Raw genomic sequence first — 20,884 nt, forward strand, 5'->3', positions numbered from 1 at the left:
AGAGGCCTTTGGAATCAGCCTTGCCCTAGCCAGCATCCTCTGAGAGGATGGTGGGTCCTGGGTCCTGGGTGAACAGTACAAAATAAAAACTAATCTGGGAAGCCGGGCGCTGGTGGCTCACGCCTGTAATCCTAGCTACTCAGGAGGCTGAGATCTGAGGATCGCGGTTCAAAGCCAGCCCGGGCAGGAGAGACCTTGAGACTCCTATCTCCAATAAACCACCAGAAAACCGGAAGTGGCGCTGTAGCTCAAGTGGTAGAGCGCTCGCCTTGAGCTGAAGAGCTGAGGGACAGCGCCCAGGCCCAGAGTTCAGGCCCCACGACTGGACCCAAAAAAAAATTTAAAAAAAAAAAACTAATCTGGATAGGCCAGGCACCAATGGCTCATGCCTATAATCCTAGCTACTCAGGAGACTGAGGTCTGAGGATCACAGTTCAAAGCCAGCCTGAGCAGGAAAGTCCATGAGACTCATCTCCAGTTAACCACCAGAAAACTGGAAGTGGTACTATGGCTCAGAGTAGTAGAGTGCTAGCCTTGAGCACAAAAGCCCAAGGACAGTGCCCAGGCCCTTAGTTCAAGGCGCACAACTGACAAAAAATAAATAATCTGAATAGACACTAGACAGGACTAGAACCAAATAGATGCCCCAGGCGTGTCTCTGGCCATGGAGATTGGGAGAGTTACTCAGGGAAAAACTCTATGGGGATGAAGGGTAGGAAGGGGGAGGAAAGGAAAGGAAGAAGGAAAAGAAGAAAGAAGAGGTGGGGGTGAGTCTTGTGATTAGTCTTGAGGGATCTGAGCAAAAGAAAACGTGGAGGAGAGGAGAGTGGCAGGCAAAAGCTGGAAGCAGATAAAGACAAGACAGTTCCTCTGGCTGTGAACAGATAGCTTGGCTGGATGGAGGTCTGGAAGGGGAGGGGGAAGGGGGAAGGCCCCAATGGAAGTGAGCCAATGAGCAGGAATGCCAGGCTAAGCACTTTATCTCCTTGTAGCCTGGTCAGTTGAACACAGTAAGAATGCATTGGGAATACAAAATATTGACGCACATGCTCATTCATCCGAAAAGATCATCTCCATTTAAAAAGAGCTGCCCCATTATTAAAATGTATATTCTGCTAAGGGTAAACCTGTAAAGCCAAACAAACTTCCAGGTGCCAATTAAATCCTCTTATCTGCAAGTCTCCTTAGACTTGGCAAGAATACTCATCGAATCCAAGTGACATCCCCAAGTTGCCCCAGGCCCTTTTCTCAGCCCAGGCCTGTCTGCCCCTCTATTGGGTAGCTGCCACTCTGAGCACAATGCTAATTATGCCCTTAGCACAGCCCTATTATTCTCTGAACATTAACAGAGCTTACTTGTCCCGTGCCCAGCTGTCCCTGCCCAGTTGGTCCTTCGTTATTGCCTTACGCACTAACCCCTCACACAGCCAGCTGAGCTCCCTCGCCCAAGGGACAGCCCTCAGACTGACTTCTGCCACAGGCCCCACCCCTGGAAGACAGCACCCCTGTTTGGGAAGCAGACTGCTGTAGGTGTTTACTCTTAAATACAGCAGGTTCATACCTGCAGGGAAAGATGTGGTCAGTGGCAGAAGACTGGGCCAGTATTTCACTTCTTCCCTGCATCAAGGCTCCTACTTGTCACTTGTGCCACCCCCTGTACGATCTAAGACTGGTGGCAGCCCCCATAGTGGGGAAGAACAAACTCTTGGGGGCAACTGTACACATACCCCGCAAGAACCTGTAAAGAAGCTTCTTCCCAGCTCAGGGAGCAGTGGGTCAGTGCAGCCCCACCCATGGCCCCCTTCCTCTGCACCAGGTATGTGGTCCTCCATCCACAGCTGCCTTCCTGCCACTTTCTCTGATCAAGTCTCTAGTATGCCTGGCCTCCTGAAAGGGAACAGTTTGCTCCCCCGGGGGAGACATCCCATCGACCTAGGGTGAAAGGAAGTAGGGAATAGGCAAGCTGGGCAGCACCCATGCAGCTTGGAGACTTGGTGGGACTGGACAGTAGCATGGCTGTGCCCAGGAAGCTCACCTAGAGGGGAGGAAAGGACAGTTTCGTAAGCGAGGCCCAGTCCGGGGAACTGCCCATGGGGCCCTGGCATACACTGGGCCTGTTAGGAAATCAGGGAGACACTCTGTCTCTCCTACAGGCGCCACTTCTCGGCCTCTCACTCGCCCCTGCCCTGCTCACTTTGGGCACTGGCTCTGGAGCCGGGCTGGCAGCCGAGCGGGAGGCTGGGCGCCCTCTGCCACAGGCCCTGTGCCCAGGAAGTGCCTGCTCCCATTCAACTGTGTCTCCCCACCAGCACTGATAAGAGCCGGGACTATCAGCAGCTATCTCAGCCGGAGGGAGGCATGACGCTAGGGGAAGGATTCCAGACTGTTTCCTTCTCGGTGGAGCTACAAACGCCCTTATCTCCTTTCCTGCCAGGCAGGGACTCCTCGCTGCTCTTACACAAAAGAAACCCCACCCAAGACACACAACCCCTCACCCCAAAGGCCTGGTTGGAGGTTTGCTTCTGGTTTCAATAACCTCTGGTTATCTTTCGGAGAGCATTAGTGTGCATTGTAATATTGCTTTAGGGGTGTGTGTGTGTGTGTGTGTGTGTGTGTGTGTGTGTGTGTGTGTGCACTGTCCCTGAGTCTCTTTGTGCCCAAGGTTGGCACTCTACCACTTGAGCCACAGCACCACTTCTGGCTTTTTCTGAGTAGAGTTTTGTTTATTGAGGTAAGAGTCTCACAGACCTCTCTGCCCAGACTGACTTTGAACCATGATCCTCAGATCTCAGCCTCCTGAGTAGCTAGGATTACAGGCATGAGCCACCAGTGCCCAGGGAACTATTATTTTAATATGGTATATTACTTTAATATGGTATATTTGGGCCTGCCAAAGAGCCAGGGATGGCAGAAGGGAATGTCTAAGGAATCGAGCTGCCCTAGTGGCTACTTTGGTAGCTCTTGGGTTTGTCAGTCACCAAAGAGAAGCAGCCAGCCAGATGAACTAAAGCCCAATCACAGGAACCAGAGCCCATGGAGATGGTGAGAGATGGGAGGAGGCTAATAGAAAAGGTAGAAGGTAAAGTCAAGTATACAGTGCTCACCCCATTAATTGGGGGTGAGGCCTGTAAAGTAGGCAGGCCTTCTTCTTCATTAACATCCCCATCCCATAGAATATAGGAAGATGGAAATAGTGGGCTTTGGGGTATAGAAAATACAGGACAGCTGGAATTCCTTAGAGGTCAACTGCTCACCAGTTCACCAGGCTGCTAACTGTCAGCACCATGAATGGACATCCCAGCGTTGTGGCTCTTTCAGAAGAGCAATCTACCTCCAGACAACTCAGACTCACTTCTGGCCACAATTCCTGGAGGCAGGACGTTGAACTCCTCGACCTCCTCGAGTCTTGTTCTGGCCTAGCAGTCACTGATTCTACAGGCGAGTTGCTATGGGAACTATAACCTTGAATTTCCTGGCGCTGCGGCTGTGAAAATCACAACCTGAACCTTCCGCTGATGTGGATTTTTCGATTAATTTCCTGTTTGATTGTTTACTTTAGAGAGCGGAAAATGCCTTTGCAGACAGCTAGTTCCTTCTGCCCAAGGTTTGCCACACCCTCTCCACAAAGCCAGTGAGGTCAAGTCCAGGCCTCAGGTGGGCTGAAGTGAGAACTGGGCCCAAGAGGGCCAGAAGAGATCCAACTAGGGGCAGAGGGAGACTTAGTACCCTCCCCTGCCCTCTCTCTTCTCCTGGAGCTACCCAGAGTCCTAGCCTGATGACGTGAACCTATGAGTTCTGACTCAGTCCCTACTTTGGGGAACCTGTCCAGAGCCCCAGGCCCCTCCCACCCCCACAGCCAATGCCAACCCACCGTGATTCAGGTTGCTATTCTATACGGAGTCAGACACAAGTGGTAGGTGGTGTGAAGGGGTGATGGTCCAGGGGCCTCCGGACTGGCTTTCCAGGTTGAGCTACTCTACAGGAGGCCAGGAGGGTAACTGCTTTTCTGCCTCTCCGTGGGAGAGCAGTGGGCCGTGTGTCAGTTACCAGGATTCCATCCTGATCCCACTCTGTTCCTTGAGGAGTGGAGGCTCAGATCAGGAGGCCAGCAGGCTCAAGTGAGGCCTGAGGCACACGTGCCCTGCTGTCTTTAGAGGATAGCCACCCCTCACTAGAGGCAGAGATGGCCCACTTTATAAGTGGGGGACTGTGGGGTTGGATATGTGGCTCAAATGATAGAATACCTACTTAGTGAGTTTGAGACCCTAAGTTCAAACTCCAAAAGTAGGGTCTCTGAAACCTAGGCAGACAAAAGGGAATAGGCTAGAGTACTAGTAACTAACAGGTCGGGCGATCTGGAGTGGGGGAGGGGCCCTTGGAAGAGCTCCCAGCCCTCCTCTTTTCTAGAACCATATGGCATACCATCCAAATCAGGGCAGTTTTAGAACAGAAGAGGCACGATTACTAATTCTTCTAGGTGATAAGTAAAAGCTAGGACTATCCCAGGCACACGTGCAGTCACCCTGCCTCTCCCTGGCCTTTCCCCTTTGATCTAACTATGTGGGGAGTTGGGAAGGGAGAAAAACTGCTTTAACTTTAAAGCCAGGCTAGACCTGAGTTCAGATCCTCGGTGTGTGTGTGTGAGTGCACGTGTGAGCATGCGTGTGCACATGCACGCGCGCACGTGCACACATATCAGTACCGGGGTTTGAACACAGGGTGCTGTCCCTCAGCTTTTTCCACTCAAAGCTTGCACCCTACCCCTTGAGCCACAAATCCACTTCTTGCTTTTTGGTAGTTAATTGGAAATAAGAGTCTCATGGCTTTTTCTGCCTGGACTGGCTTTGAACCACAATCCTCAGATCTCTGCCTCCTGAGTAACCCCACCCAGCTACTGGGGAAGTCATTTTGCTCTGTCTGTTTCTAGCATGAGTTATGTGGTGTATAACACATAGTCTGGGTTTTAAAATGTAAGCCCCATGACAGAAGATGCACGGAAAGGTGAACCTGCTGGAGACTCCTGGGGAAAAGAGGAACTCGGAGCTGCTGCCTTAGTAGCTTCTGTCTAGAAAATCCTAGGGCTGTAAGCATAATACAGCCAGAGAGGACAGGCAGAGCTTCCAGAAGGGAAGAGAAGGGCACCAAAAGCAAAGCTGGGAGGTGTGGGCTACAGACCTGACTGGCTTTCCTAGTGTTCCACACCCCAACCCAGGACCTGGGAATTCCCAGAACTCCTCTCCCATCCAGTTGACTGACCGAGTCTTGGCCCCCGAGAGGAGCCACTGAATCTGTGGCCCCTGTCCTCTGGCTCCGGTGTCTGCAGAAGGATTCAGTGTCTGCTCTGGGCCCCGGATTACATTTCTACCCCCTGGGGCCAGCTGTGAGATGAAGCATTTCCCCATGTGACATTTACTGCCGCCACTTTGTAAGGTGTGGTTTGCAAGCTCGGCAGAAAGGGGGCTAATAAGTCCCTGTGGGGTGCCTGGTCCGCAGTTAGGGTGCCCGCCTGGCCCGTGTGCACGCTGCCAACCAGACCACAAGCACAAACTTAAGACTGAAGGCCAGCTCAGAAGCATGCATTTCCTTGATATCTGACTCTAGCTGCCTTACCAAGACTGCTTGTTTGACTAGTGGAGAAGTGACATTTGAGGCCTAGTCTCCTCTCCAGAGGGTCTCTGAAATGCAAGCAGGCACAAAAGGGCCATAATAAGACATGAATGTGAAACACCTAACTTTATCGCGTCACCCGCAGCCTGGGCAGCAAGAGCATTTACACCAGCCCCCTTCCTCCCAAGGGACAGGACACTATTTTCTCTTATTTAAGGCTGATCCATGTCTGTTTTGTTTTGTTTTGTCTGTGGTAGGTTTTTTGGTGCTGGTATTAAGACTTGAACTCAAGGCCTGGGCTGTGTCCCTTAGCTTTTTTCTGCTCAAGGCTAGTACTCTACCACTTGAGCCACAGCCCACTTTCAGCTTTTTAGTGATTAATTGGAAATGAGTCTCATGGACTTTCCTGCCCAAGCTGGCTTTGAACATCTGCCTCCTAAGTAGCTAGGATTACAGGCATGAGCCACCAGCACCCAGCTTTTATTTAGCTTTGAGAGAAGGATTTCCTTTGGATTTACCAGGGTGGCCTTGAACTCTCCATCCTCCTGCCTTTGCCTCAGGAGCGCTGAGATTACAATTATAAGCTGCCACCCCCAGCTCTGATCCATCCAGATTGTTCTACCTCAACAAACATTCCCAGTGACCCATGCTAATCTGTCTCTTGGTATCCTACACTTTTCTTCTTCCATAGGCAAATTCCCAAACAAAAGAAAGAGATATGGGGGAGAGGGAGGAAGGAAAAAGATATGCAGAGAAAGAGAGAGACCCAAATATAAAAGAAAATAAGGGCAAACTCTCTGCCTGTACCTCTGACCTTCTCTCCACTGTTCCAGTCCTCCCCTTGGCCTTCCACCCGCCCGCACCATGCGCTGAAGTCATCGTGGCAAAGGTCACTTTTGCTCCTCTAATCACCAAATCCAGAGGACTTTGGTCATTGTTCATCTTACTTGACCTTTCTGAGCATTTTACACTACTGACCTAGGAACCACCTTCCAGGAACCTTCTTGGCCTCCGTGACGTCACTTCCTCCTCTTCCACTTAAATCCCTGAACTTCCTTCTCTTTCCTCCAGTGAGGGCTCCTCCTCTTCTCTCATCCTCTCCTCTTTTCCAGGTCACCTCACTCACACTTGTGGCCAAGACTGACAACCCCTGGGCTCTGTGCACCCCAGATCATCACTGTCCCACTGATCTAACACTGAGCCCATTGCATTCTCTAACATCCACAGCTCCTTCTTCCCCAGTCCCATCGCTGGCACACCATTTATCTTGTTGACCAAACACCAAGACCAGGGGCCGCCCATTTGCTACATTTTACTCTTCCTTGTCCTCACTTCTGCCTGTTCATACATTCTATTGCTTAGCCACTCCCTCCCCTTTGTGCTGGCCTTAACCCAAGCCTTCCTAATTTCCCACTGCAGCCTCCCCACCCAACCCCTCCCTTCTTCCAACACTACCCTCCTAGCTGAAGTTTATTCTCCATTCTGTGCAAGAAAAAAAAAAAAGCTTTCTAAAGTGAAAATATCATCTTGCTACTCTCTAGTCACTGAAATAGACTCTCCAATCCCCTGGGATAGAATTCAAACTCAGTAGCATGGCATCTAGAGCTCTTTAGGACATGGCCCAGCCTTCTTTATCGTCGTACTCTCTCCCACCCCCAGCAGCCCCATATATTTTAGGCATCTCAGAGTACTTCTATACTAGTACACACTGCTTACTACAGTTTTAGTTTGTGCACATTGCATTCTTACACATTATGCCTAGAATATTTTCACCATCACCACCTATGCCATGCTCATTCCAACTACTTATGTCTGGCAAGTCTCTGGTTCTCCTAACTATTGTCCCTGAACTCACATTGTTTAGCACATAGTAACTGTTCCATAAATGTTAGTAGGTGGGTGGGTAGGTTGGCGGATGGATGGATTGAGAAATGTGAGTATAGTGATATATGGGTAAATGAATGAGGGGTAGGGATAGATGAGTGACTGACTGGACAGACAGACAGATGGATGGATGGGTGGATGGGTGATTGGGTGGATGGATGGGGGTAGGGATTGATGGGTGGATGGATGGATGGATGGATGGATGGATGGATGGATGGATGGATGGATGGATGGGCAGATGATGGATGGGAGTAGGGATAGATGGACAGATGGATGCCTGACTATACAAATGGATGAAAAAATGGATTTGTGAATGGGATGCCTGACTATACAAATGGATGAAAGAATGGATTTGTGAATGGATGGGTAAATGGATAGTGGCCAGTACAAAACAAATTTTGAGAAGGTCCAGGTTGACTGTTGTTGCCAGTCATCAGAATTAAGAATTGTGTGCTTCAACTAGCAAACTGAGGATTTACAAATCTGAGAGAAATTAAAAGCTTTCTTTAAGGAAGAGGATGCTGACCCAGAACTCAAGTTTTGTCTAGTTCTGCTCAGACTTGTGTGTCTGGCTTGTACAAGCCACTTAACTACTGAGCCTCGGTTTCTCTATTAAGTAGAGATAATAATGCCTTGGCCTTTGCCTGTCTCCACAAGAGTGTCATGAGGGTAAATGGGATGGTGCACACAAAGTGTGTTGTGATCTGCAGGGAAGATATATGTTTATAAAGATATAAATATAATCACAATAATAACACCTTGCATTTGAATCAGGCTTTGGCCTTTTAAAGATCTTCCATACATATTATCTTGGTTGACTCTTTAAACAATTCTAGGCAGGTATTATCCCCATTCTCAAGTGAGGAAACGAAGGTGCAGCATGATTAAGTGGCGTGCCTGGGGTGACTCTTAGTAAGTGGCAAGTCTTCTGATTCTAAGCTGGCTGCACATTTTTGATGATAGCCTTCCTTGGGTAGATTATCTCTCTCTGCCTCCCTGAATAGGGAGCCAGACATAATTGACCCTCTTGTAATGACTCAAGGTCATTGCTATGAGCATCAGCTTCTGTGCTATCTCAAGACATAGTTCAGATGCAGATTCTAGAGTGAGCAGAAGCACAGGATAGGCCGTGACTACTTGGGAGGATTTCTCAGATGCCAGCAACCTTGTGCAACTTCCACCTCCGCCACCATTTTGGGCTGTGTGCCATTCATGCACGGGGGCTGTCTCCTCTGGTCTCTATTCTCCCTCTCACTTTTCTCTCCACTGTCAGCCTAGTTCTGTGCCTAGTTCAGTGGCTACCTCCACCTTCCATTCTCTGCTCTCTTTTTTTCTCTCTTCTTTGGCCTGTAACTTCTTCCATAATTTCAGTTTGTTGGGCCAAGCCCTGGTCCTTTGATCTGTCTAGCCAGCCAATCAGAGCGCTCCAATGAGCTTTGTGCTCCAAGCAAAGCAGCCAATCCAGATATTCAGAAAACTTCCTGATCCTACCCTGTTGTTGCTCTTCCCCACAAAGAAGGATGGGAGATTCTGGAGGCAGGGCCTGAGCCAAGCTTTTGCAGTAGTGCATTAGACAGCTTAGTCTAATTTGCGAAGGTTTCAGTTTGGGCTCTTGGGGTGTGAGGATGGTCAGGAAGGGCTGGCCAGCACACCTCAAGTTGACGCCCTCACTAATAAGGCAAGAAGTTGTGATTCCCCAGTGTTCATCTTTGCCTACACGGCAAAGCAGCCTCACGGGTCCTGCCGTCATCACTCTCTTTCCCTCCCTGCCGGGTGGCATCCCAAAGAGCCAGCCTGTTTCCATCCTGGGCACGCCTTGGGCAGCATGCCCATGGCCCATGGCGCTTCCCCAGGGACTCTGGGATGGGATGCTCTTTCTTGCAAGCTGCTGTGGGGCCTCCCACAGCCTGACTGGAGCACCTTGGCTTGTTCCCCCTGAGGGAGGATGTGATGGGTGTGCCCACAACAAGGCTCCTGCAGAGACAATAGGGCAGGAATGCATTCGCTTCCGAACAAACACTGTGTGGGCTCGCACAATTGCCTTGGATTCTGGTCCAAGAAACACATTTCTCTGTACTAGGGCGCCGGTGGCTTGCCTGCCCCAGCCCGCCCACATCTCTCTCTGGGCCAAAGATTCAGATGAGGGGCCGCCTGCCCCCAACCTCAGGCCTCCTGATCCTTTGTGAGGCCAGCCCTCCCTCCCACAGGGCACTTGCTCTGGCCATTGGCAATTTTTTTCATATAACCCAGCTTTTTGTGGTCCAATGCACACAACATAAAATGTATCTATATTTTAACCATCTTTAGGTATTCTTTTCTACAGCATGAAATCCATTTGTGTTACAGAGTAACCCTCTCTACCATCAATCTCCAGAACTTTTTCATTCTCCCAAACTGAAACTCTGTCCCCATGTCCCACCCGCAGCCCTTGGCAACCATCACCTACTTTCTGTCTCTATGAGTTTGACTTCTCTGCCTACTTTTCCTTTCAGCATAGGTAATATTGAAGGTTCATCTGTGTCAGAACTTCCTCCTTTTTTTAGGCTGAGTAATAGTCTATTAGAACAATTCATCCCTCGGTCAGCAGACACTTTCTGGCTGCTGTCAATCCCGCAGCTGTGAGCTAAGTGGACAAGTATTATTACATCTGTTCAAGTGGACACTCTTTTACAGGACTTACCTTTGTGTTAAATAATCATCTCTTAAAGATCCCAAGTAGAGCATACACAGATGAGAGAACTACTTGATCCCCTCAAAAAAAAAAGCAATAATCTCTTGAAGATCCCAAATAGAATACACATAGATCCTTGGTGCCCTCTACATACCAGCAGGATTGACTTATCCAAAAAGCAAGCTGTCCTTCGGGAACTGGAGCCCCAAAGAAATGGGGCACAGAAAGGCCAAGGGGGAAGAATGGAAAGGTTCTGCACTTGAACCACACTCCCAAAGGGCAAGTCCAAGAGGGAGTCCTGCAAAGCCACCAATGAGCAAGCAGCCTGTGGATCCTGGAAGAGGGCACTCAAAGCAGATCTGGGGAAAGGACTCCCCCGCCCCAGGGCCTGTATCAAGGGTTCCCTAGGTGAGACAGACCAACCAGCCTGTTATTTCACACAAAAAGTAGCAGGCAGGGACTTCCTAGTTGTTCACCCAGGGCCAGCAAGGTTCTGCCCACCATAGATTATGAGTCCACTCTGAATAATCAGCACCCAAAGGCCAATTTTGCATTGTAAGCTACAGATCCCCTCCACATAGTCCCTGTCCAGTAACTGCCAAGGAGGAGGATAAAGAAAGCCTCTCTACCCAACATGACTTCTCTGAGAAAACCAGCAGGCCAGGTGTAAGAGAGCCTGTAGCACCATGGGATTTTGGCTCAGCACACTTTCACCAATAAACCAAACCTAAAAGAGAGAGGCTGGAGAGAGAACCCACCCACAGCCCTTCTCCAGCATCCTATCCCCTGCCCTGACAGTCAGAGACTCCTCGAGGCCCTGCCAGGACGGGGCAGGGCAGTGCCCCCCAGGAGTGTGCCTGTGGCAAGTCTGGGCTTGCAGAGGGGACACAGTACAGTGATAAAGACTGAGAATTAGAGAAGGAGGAAGTGTGAATGGTTGTACTAGGAGCTTCATCCCATCCATCACTAGGAAACTGAGGACAGGCAGGCCTTGAGACACAGAAGAAAGGAGACACTGGCTGTAGAGGGAAGGAAAGGGCTGGATGACAACCTTGAGGCCATGTGAGGCCTTCCATGCTGGGCAGACATAAGTCTCCAAGGGCCACACTCAGCAGTAGTGACAGCCACGATGCACAGCAGCTATTTCTTCAAGGTTTGGCTCTTTGAGGAATTTCCCATAATGTTACTCCACTAGAGACCCTAAGAAGCTGATCTCAGGAGGGACTAAGGTCCTGTGAGCCTTGAAAACCCTGCGCTGAGTTTGCCATGTGCTAGCCAGTACCCACTTTTACCTTCCCACCAACCCCTACCCTGAGCCCATGCCCACTCCATCTCAGGAGTCTCTCCGCTCAGACACTTCACCCTCTCTGCTTCTTGTGATTTCAACTAGCTATTTTTATTTTAAGGATTTTCTCCAGCTGGGTACCAGTGGCTTAGGCCTATAATTTTAGCTACTCAAAAGGCTGAGATATGAAGATCATAGTGCAAAGCCAGCCCAGGCAAGAAAATATGTGACCCTCTTATCTAAGCAGCAAAGAAAAAACAAACAGAAGTGAAGCTGTGGCTCAAGTGGTAAAGCACCAGCCTTGAGTGAAAAAGCTAAGAGACAGTACTAAGTCTCTGAGTGAAAGCCCCAGTACCAGTACACACACATTCGACCACTTCCCCCCACCCTCAAAAAAGGATTTTCTTCTGCTATGCATCAGAGAAAATGTGAGAGCAATTCACTATTACAGAACCTTCTAGAGGGCTGCCCAGAGGTCTCCTTACTGGGTCCCCAGCTTCCCTGTGGAGTAATCAGGGCCAGGCCCACTTTCCCCTCCAGCCCTACCACAGATAGTCACAGAACCCTCCTAGGCCATGGTGCCAGTGCAGGCTGGACAGGATGCTAGCCTGGCCTGGGGACCAGGACCCCACCCAACTTTCTTTAGAACCTACTTCTTGGTCTTCACTCTGGTGTCCTGAGCCCCCTAGATGAGGAAGATGAGACCCCTCCCGGTGCAGCAATCAGGGGTCTCCCGGGACCCTGGCTTAGCAGAAGCCTCTCCAGACTCTCCTTAAAGAGAGGGACAACTATGCACTATCCACAGTACAGGCAAATCAAGTGGCCACCTAACGTTACTTTCTATCTTTTTCTCTAACAATAGGGTAGTAGATAGTGTGTGGGGCACATGGCACATGAGGAGTAACCACGAGTGGGTATGGATTTCTTTTAGGGATGGTGGGAATACTCTGGAATTAAATATTGGTGATTGTCTACGAATACCGTGTATCTTGAAAACCCACTGAACTCTACTAAATCATGAAGTTTCTATTCATTTTATCTCAATTGACAAAGAGACAGCTTGGGAAAATGAGCCAGGCAGGTAGAAGGAACCCTGGGCAGCCAAGTGCTGAGTAGCCTGGCCATGGTGAGGAAGCATTTCCTGTCTGAGTGAATCCACACAGCCTTGGTTTTGAATTTGCAGTGCTGGGCCAGTGGAGAAGAGTACTTGAGTGCTGGATGTCCTCCCGTGGCCAGGCCTGAGGCTCCTGACCCAGTGAAGAAGTTTGTCACCCAACTGCGTCAGGCCTGGGTGTAGAGTGGGGAGGGCAGGGAAGGCAGCCTGGCTGGGAGGACTGGCAGCCGCAGGCCATTCTCACTGGTTTCCTGTCTGCCTTCTCTTCTTCCACAGCTCCTGCAGTCTCAGGATGTGAAGGAAGATGCTGTGCTCTGCTGCTCTATGGAGGTAAGCGTGGAGTGGGGGGGGGGGGCCACGGGCGATAAGAAAGACCGTTCACATATCCCAACCTCAATTCTTTCAGTCTCTCACATGCCACAGCTGAGAGGTACAGGGTGGGCATGGGGCTTGGCGCATCCTCCAACCCAGGGGAAATATGAAGAGGGCTGGTGGGGGATGGCTTCACGAGTGGCTGTAGACTTCTGCGCCCTGAGTTGGCCCCTAAACCAAGCAGACACTGACAGTGACAGTAGCTAGCCACTGGCTGGGGAGAGAGAAGACTGGTCCACTAAACAGACAGACATAGGACTGTCACAGCCTGTGTCCCCCGTCTCCAAGACTGCCTGCCCTTTGGATGAGGCATGCCACTACATAACACCACACTAGGGACTTGCTCGCTCACATGACCCACTGCTCTCAAATACTTTCGTTGTCTGGTGGTGGGGAAAGGTACCTTGATTGAATCTCCCATGTGGGCTCAGATTCTTTAGGAGCCACCACTCCTGGTCCCAGTCCTGATCCCTCTTCCTTTGGGATCTACCTTCAGAGGATGGCTCTGCTGGGCCTTGGAGCTTACTCCTGCCGTCTGCAAACAGCCCAGAGTCACTCAGCCCCCGAAGTGGAGCCCAGCATAAGGACACAACCTGTCCCCACCAACAGCTCACCCCTCAGGCGGCTCCCTCCAGCCTGCAAAGGCCACACCTGAGGAGCTTGAAGGCCAGAAGCAGCAGCAGCCCAGACAGTAGGCTGAGCTCCATACGACAGTCCCGAAATTTATGTTCTAGGCTCCAGTTGGGAATGTACATGGTGCTTGAGAAAAAATCAGCATAGTCCCTACCCTCTGACAGCTTTCAGGCTGGCTAGAGGTAGATCACACGTGTGCACATGCATGTGCACACACACACACAGTGTATGAAGTAAGTGTAGATGCAGAGCACACATTCAGAGAAGTCAATGAAGAGAGGTCAGAGTTGACCCTAAGGTCAAGGAGCCTTTCTGGAAAAGATGAAGCTTGAAAGGCAAGGGACCAGGCTGGGGTGGGGGGGTTCCTGGGGAGCACCTGTAGGGACTGTGGGCAGGGAGGGCACTGATCCAGAAAGATGGAGGCTCCTCTTTCCTAAGGGGCTTTTCAAGATTATTGGGGCTCTCAGGATTTCCCAGCTGGAGCTCTGCCCCAGTTCCTATTTCTTCCCCCCTTTTGTCAAAAGAGTAGCAGAGGCCAGTTCTTGGGCTGGGAGGTGGGGTTGATTGGGGCCAGAGAGAAGGGCAGAGAGAAATAGGAGAGTTCATCCTGCTCTCGGGTTCCACACGGACACATGCAGGTAATAATGACTAAGCTTGTTTCCAGAGACACCCTGGCAAGTGAAAATTAACACGGTGCTACAGGATCACCCAAGGGAGCCAACCTTGGGGCCACATGAGGGTGTGGGTGTAGTCAGGGAAGGCTTCCTGTAGGAAGGGAGGTTCTGGGGTGGGAGGAAGAGGAGGCATGTTCCTAGTGAGGGCACTTTCTGGCCTGGACAGCAGGCAATAGTCTGCTTCCTCTTCTGCTTGCCAGCAGATGGTTGTTAAATGTGGAATCTCACAGTGGGTTATTCCTGCCTGGGCTTGCATGTCCCTGGGACAATCCACATATTTCTTGTCCTTGTCCCCAGTCCACCTAACCAAGGTAGCCAGGGAGGACATCATGGGGCCCAAACCCTGTCCTAAGTGTGTTTGTCTGCCCACAGCTTCAGAGTACAGGCCGGCTGCTGGAGGAGCAGCTGCCTGAGATGATGACGGAGCTCCTGGCCAGCGCCCGAGATAAGATGCTATGCCCCTCAGAGTCCATGCTGACTCGATCCCTGCTCCTGGAGGTCATCGAGCTCCACGCCAACAGCTGGAACCCTCTGACGCCCCCCATCACGCAGTACTACAACAGAACCATCCAGAAACTGACAGCCTGACAGCCAGGGGGCCTGGCGGGCAGCCCACGGGCAGCTGGGGCCCTGGTATGCAGGGCCAGATGGACATGCGGGAGGACAGGGGTGGCCCTGGCGAGAGGTAGAGCTGGACAGGAAGGCAGGCAGAGTCTGTGGCCAGTCTGGAGCCAGCCAGGAGAGGGATCAAATCCCTAAGACGAGCCTCTCCTCCCACCCCCACCCCCCCCCCCCCCCACCCCCCAAAAAACCCCTAGCCCCAGCATGCAGCCACTCTCACCAATAAGGGAAGCATGTGTCTTTGTCGCGGTGACCCTCCCTCCCACCCCCTCCATCCACCCCACCCCCTGCCGCGCTTTGTGGGAGGGACCTCATCTCTGCCGCCCCCCCCATCCCCAGCAGCCCCCTACACCGGCCACAGCATGGGTCAGCAAGGACCTCAGAAGGCTGAAAAAGTGGGTCGAGACTGGCTCGCATTGTTCCTGCGTGCTGTCAGCCCAAGTCGCCAACTGGCAGCGGGCGACATGTAGCAGATGTCCTGGAGGACAAAGGCAGGCACGGTCCCCACCAGCCGCCGTAATTGATGGCCTTTGTCAGGCACAGTGGAGCTGTGGAGAGGCAGTTTTTCTCCAACCTTCTCAATCCACCCTCCCCACTTCAATTCCCCCAGCCCCAGGCCTTGGGGGTCGGGGGCGGGGCACAGGGGGGGGAACTGGAGGGGCGGCAGCAGGGAGGGGAACTGGAGCCCGCTACTCAGCTTGCCCCCTTTTCTTTTATTGTGTTTTATTTTTCAAAAGTCGGTAACTTTGAAGTCTCTTCTCTCAATGAAAATGCCTTGGATGTGATCACACAGCAGGGCCCCAGAGGACTCCCTGATTAGTGGGAGAGCACCCCCACACACACCGCCCTTGCAAGGACTCTAGCCACAGACAGCTTGCCAGTAGCCAATTAGGGTAATTAGAAACTTCTGCCCCGGTGGGGGTCCCTCGTTCTCCACACACACACACACACACACACTACAATCCAGTGTTCCTGGCCCCGGGCTGGCAGCGCCTCTCCCTTCCTATGCCAGTGGCCAGGTCTCAAAGGGCTGATACTACTGTCACCTCTGGACTGTGTGAGACCCAGTCCTGGCCCTTGGGGCCTTGTGACAAACTGAGCCCAGAAGAAGGCTGGCAAATTAAAACCAAAATGCAAGTCACGTCCTAAACTGCTCTGGGTGAGGGAGATTAGGATAAAAGGTGGCTGGCTCCTGAGGACATGGAGATCTCCCAGGCAGAACCGAGAAGCCCAGCCTGCTAGAAAGCAGAGAGATCGTCAAGTCATTACCTGACTGGGCCACCAAGGGAAGCTTTCTAAGCTAGAAGGAGACCCTGGTCTCCTTCTTGGGAGACCCCAGTCTTCAGGAACAGCCCCTTCTATCTAGAGGAAGATAAGGCTGGGCATCAGTGGCTCGTGCCTGTCATCCTAGCTAGTCAGGAGGCTGAGATCTGAGGATCACAGTTTGAAGGCAGGTCAAGCAGAAAAGTCCGTGAGACTCTTATCTCCAATAAACTACTCAGAAAAAGCCAGAAGTGGGGCTGTGGCTCACATGGTAGAGCACTAGCCTTGAGCAACAAGAGGCTCAGGGACAGTGCCCAGAGTTCAAGCCTCAGGACTGGCAAAAAAAAAAAAAAAAAAGTAGGGAGAGAGGAGGATAAGGTCAGGTCTGGGAGGCTGACTTCAGGATGGTGACTGATAACAGCCCCGCTAGAGCCCACACTTCAGTGAAGCCCCCAGCAAAAGTCTCTGAGCCCTGCAGCTTCCTAATTTGCTTCTTTATGGAGGCTCCTGGCTGGAAGTAGAGTGGGAAGGCTAGGAGGGCAGGCAGGAGGAGGGGGTCCCCTAATTCTCCCTGGCTTTCTCTGCCGAACCCTACCTCCAGTCTCAGGAGAGAACTTGTACCAGTTCCCAAAAAGAGCCTGAGGATAGCTGTTGGAGACAATGCATAGAGGGCAGAAGGTCCCTGAAACAGGTCAATGGCTTGTGCCAAGAGGCACACACTGCCCGCAGCCCCTGCCCCCGCCTCCCAGCCCTCCTCTAGGTTTCTCAAGCTGCTTCTTGCACCTGCCCTTAGGCCCAGCCTGGGGCCCAGGGACACCACCAGCCCCAAAGCGCCTTGAGGGAAGAGCTGGGCTGCTGATGATGGCAGGATGTTCTGAGAGGGCACCAGGGAAATCAGACAACCCTGCCAGGCAAGCAACTGCTCCATTTAGTCTCTGAGGGCCACACCTGTGCCCAGAGGAGCCTGCTCCCCAAGAGACTGAGGGTTTGTGTGTTAAGAAGGAAGTAGGGGCCTGAAGAAGAAAGAGAACTGAGAGTGAGAGCCCAGGTCCTGGAAGAAAGAGAACTGAGAGTGAGAGCCCAGGTCCTGGAAGAAAGAGAACTGAGAGTGAGAGCCCAGGTCCTGGAAGAAACAGGAGTGTGAGTTTTCCTAGATCCCTCATTGGGGTCCCAGAGCAAGCTAAATGCTATGTGAGGGGCTGGTGGCCCCCATGACCACAGACACGGGGTGTCATTGTGGACACTATGGGCCTAATGCACCTCCCTCCTAATGGCCCGTTAGGGGGTGTGGCCTTAGGGCCAGCCCCTCCATAGTCATGGGGACCAGTGTGAAGAAGTGCGATATAAATATGTACACATATATAAATATATTTTTAATTACGTGTCGTGTCCTGTTGGCTCCAGCCATACGGTTTTCCTAGTGTGTCCTGTTGCTTGAAAACTTCTTCTGGGCCACCCGAATGACACTACTTCCGCCCTGGTTTTGTAAATAATGTCACTGCTGCTCTTTTCAGACCTGGAAAACTTTTTTTTTTAATGTTTTGAAACGAGTAAAACTGAAAATGTAAGCATCTAGGGCAGCTTCGGACAGGAACTGGGGGAAGAAATGGGTTCAGAAGGAAGGGCCTGTCAAAGTCAGCCTGCGAAGGTGTCTGGCAAGAGGCAGAGCTGGCTGTTGTGTCTGAGCGGCTGCCTGGGTGCGCGGCAGAGGCTCCAGCCGCCATCTGATCTTGCTCCTCCCCTGTCTCCTTTCGGGGTCACTGTTAGTCACTGTTTTCCTCTCTGGCGGCCTGCTTGCCACTGTCCTGCTCCTTACGGCCTGGTGGCTTTGCTTACGCTGTGGAACTGTCACCCCCCAATCGGGCCACCATTCTCCCCTGGAGAAAGCCAAGAGCCTCCACTTTCCTTGGTAGGAAACAGGGACCTCCAAACCAAGCTTCATCCCGTCATCTTTCATTAACCAGTCTGTAAGCCTTTATAGTTTGGGGACTGTCCTGTCCATCTGTGTAAATGTAAATGTTGACCTAGTCTGTATTTATTATAATTTTTATTTTATTGTATGTCCTCTGCGGGATGGGGGATGGGAACTGAACCGTGGATTCCCACCCCAGCCAGGCAGCAGCGGCAGGAGAGCAGGCCCAGACAGCCTGGGGCGCCAAGAGAAGCAGCCCCCTGGGGCCACCCCAGACAGCGGCCTCCACGAAGCCACGTCCCAGTCTGTTATCTGGCATCAGAAGCCAGCCAGTGTTCCTTGTCCCAGACACTCAGGCCTGCCTATGGCATGGTGACCCTTAGCTGCCGGACGCTGTGTTGAGAAACCTCTGGCTGAGCCTCTGAGGGAGGCAATCAGTCGGAGAGCAGACAGCTGTCCTCAGCGTGGGACACTTGCACGGCAGGGCTGGTGACTCACCTGAGCCAGCTGTGAGCCAGCTGCCAGGACCTGCCTCGCCGGAGCAGGGATCTGAGGCTTCATGCTAAAGCTGCAGGCGAGTCCTGCCCACGCCACCACCTTCCCTCCATCAGTTTGTCCTGCTTTCCAGCTGAACCCAAAGTACAAGTGGGTTTAAAAAATAATAAAAACAATGCCCAAAAAAACATCACCTATGCCCTGAATCTGTATTCTTTGTGCGATCGGCAAGCTGGGGTGGGAAGGGGTCTTGAGGAGCCCTGCTCAGCCAGTGCTCTGATGGGAAGGGTCCCCACAGAGTGCCTGCCATGGGGAGCAGGGACAGGCGCTGGGGCCTAGCTAGGGTGGCTGGAGAAATCACCTTTGCTATGACAGCCTTGTTTTTCAGGACATATAGCCACCCCCACAGCTGCCTTGGTCCAGGAAAGGCTCCCACCCATTCTCAGTGATGCATGGTAGGAAGGCTGAGAGTTGAGCACAGCCACTGCCAAAAGTGATCAGCAAGTCCGTGTCCAGTCTCACTGGGTCAAATTAGTCTTTCACCAAAGGGTCCCAAAAGGGCCCAGTGATTTACTTTCCTGTGATGACATGTCCCTTGTTTTGTACAGGCAGTGAGGACACTGCCTCCTGGTAACAGGTCCCCTTGGGGTATTCTTTCAGGCTAGACCTGCCAGGCTTTTGGCTCCACTGGTGACAGGTGACCAGAGCATCCACCTGAAGTGGACATGTGGACAATCAGCCATTGTCATGACCTTGTAAGGAGACAGCCTAAGTAGACAGATTAGTAAAGGGAAATTATGTTGATGTTTTAAAAAACTGGGATATATTAGTTGTACAAGAGGGTTTTATTGTGACAGTTGCACACATGTATATAATGTATGTCCATCAGCCTCACCTCCTCTATCACTGTCCTCTTCCCCTTCCCCCTTCTTATGACAGTCCAACAGATATTATCTTCCTACGTGCAAATAGAGGGCCCATATTCATCCTCATTCATCCTGTTCCATAGCCTTCCCCAGGCCTGCCTCTACCCATCCCACTCCCAATACAAACCTCTTTTACGTTTTTGTTTTTGTTTTTTACATCAGGCATGGAGCTTGAACTCAGGGCCTGGGCACTATCCCTGAGCACTTTGTGCTTGAGGCAAGCACTCTACTACTTGGAGCCACAGCGCCACATCTGATTTTCTGGTGGTTAATTGGAGATAAGAGTCTCACAGACTTTCCTGCCTGGGCTGGCTTTAAACTGCAATCTTCAGATCTCAGCCTCCTGAGTAGCTAGGATTACAGACATGAGCCACTGGCACCCAGCTACCTTTTATTTTATTTTATTTTATGTTGTGCCCGTCCTGGTGTTTGAATGCAGGATCTGGGTGCTGTCCCTTTTTTGTTTGTTTTTATTTTGTTCAAGGCTAGCATTCTACCACTTGAGCCACAACTCTACTTTTGGCTTTTTGATGATTCATTGGAGATAAGACTCTTATGGACTTTCCTGCCCAAGCAGGTTTCAAACCCCAATTTTCAAATCTCAGTCTCCTGAGTAGCTAAGACTACAAGCAGGAGCCACCAGCGCTTGACTTTTATTTTGTGTGCCAGTAGTGAGACTTGAACTCAGAGCCTGAGCACCATCCCGTAGGCTTTCTCACTCAAGACTGGCACTCTACCACTTGCAGCATTTTAGTGGTTAATTGGAGATATAACCCTTATAAACTTTCCTGACCAAGTTGGCTTTGAACCTTGATCCTCAGATCCCAGACTCCTGAGTAACTAGAAATACAGGCTTGAACCACCAGTGAGTGCCCAGCTTGACCTTGGAGAAATAGGCTCTGGGGGCTGGGAATGTGGCTTAGTGGTAGAGTGCTTGCCTACCATGCTCGAAGCCCTGGGTTCCATTCCTCAGTACCACATAAACAGAAAAAGCTGGAAATGGCACTGTGGCTCAAGTGGTGGAGTGCTAGTCTTGAGCAAAAAGAAGCTCAGAGACAGTGTCCAGGCCCTGAGTTCAAGCCCCAGGACTGGCAAAAAGAAAAAGAAAAAAGTATTCATAACCTTACTTATGTATCTATAACTCCTCTGTACATCATCTTTACAATAAAAATTTAAATTAAAAAAAAGAAAGAAAATGAGGCAGGCTATGTACATTCATTTTCTGACATCGTTAAACAGCAGAGCTTTGTTTGTTTGTTTGTTTTGGTTTTGGTTTTGACTCTGGTTATAAGGCTTGAACTCAGGGCCTGATCACTGATCCTGAGCTCTTTTTGCTCAAAGTTAGAACTTTACCACTTTGAGCTATAGCACCACTTCCAGTTTTCTGGTGAGTCTCTTGGACTTTCCTACCCAGATTAGCTTTGAAC

General features: G+C 51.1%; 1 protein-coding gene across 4 annotated transcripts in view; it reads left to right on the forward strand.

Annotated features, from left to right (window-relative positions):
- Positions 1–15,027, forward strand: part of Ctif (CBP80/20-dependent translation initiation factor) — a 239,411-nt gene extending 224,384 nt beyond the window's left edge. For all 4 annotated transcript variants that reach the window (XM_013018910.1, XM_013018913.1, XM_013018914.1 and 1 more), the window contains exons 11-12: positions 12,838–12,891; positions 14,613–15,027. In XM_013018910.1, the coding sequence (XP_012874364.1) occupies positions 12,838–12,891; positions 14,613–14,828 (270 nt within the window). In that variant the 3' untranslated portion in view covers positions 14,829–15,027. The remainder of the gene's footprint in view (positions 1–12,837; positions 12,892–14,612) is intronic.
- Positions 15,028–20,884: the final 5,857 nt, after the last annotated feature.

This window comes from Dipodomys ordii, unplaced genomic scaffold (assembly GCF_000151885.1).
Source record: "Dipodomys ordii isolate 6190 unplaced genomic scaffold, Dord_2.0 Scaffold43, whole genome shotgun sequence".
NCBI lineage: Eukaryota > Metazoa > Chordata > Mammalia > Rodentia > Heteromyidae > Dipodomys > Dipodomys ordii.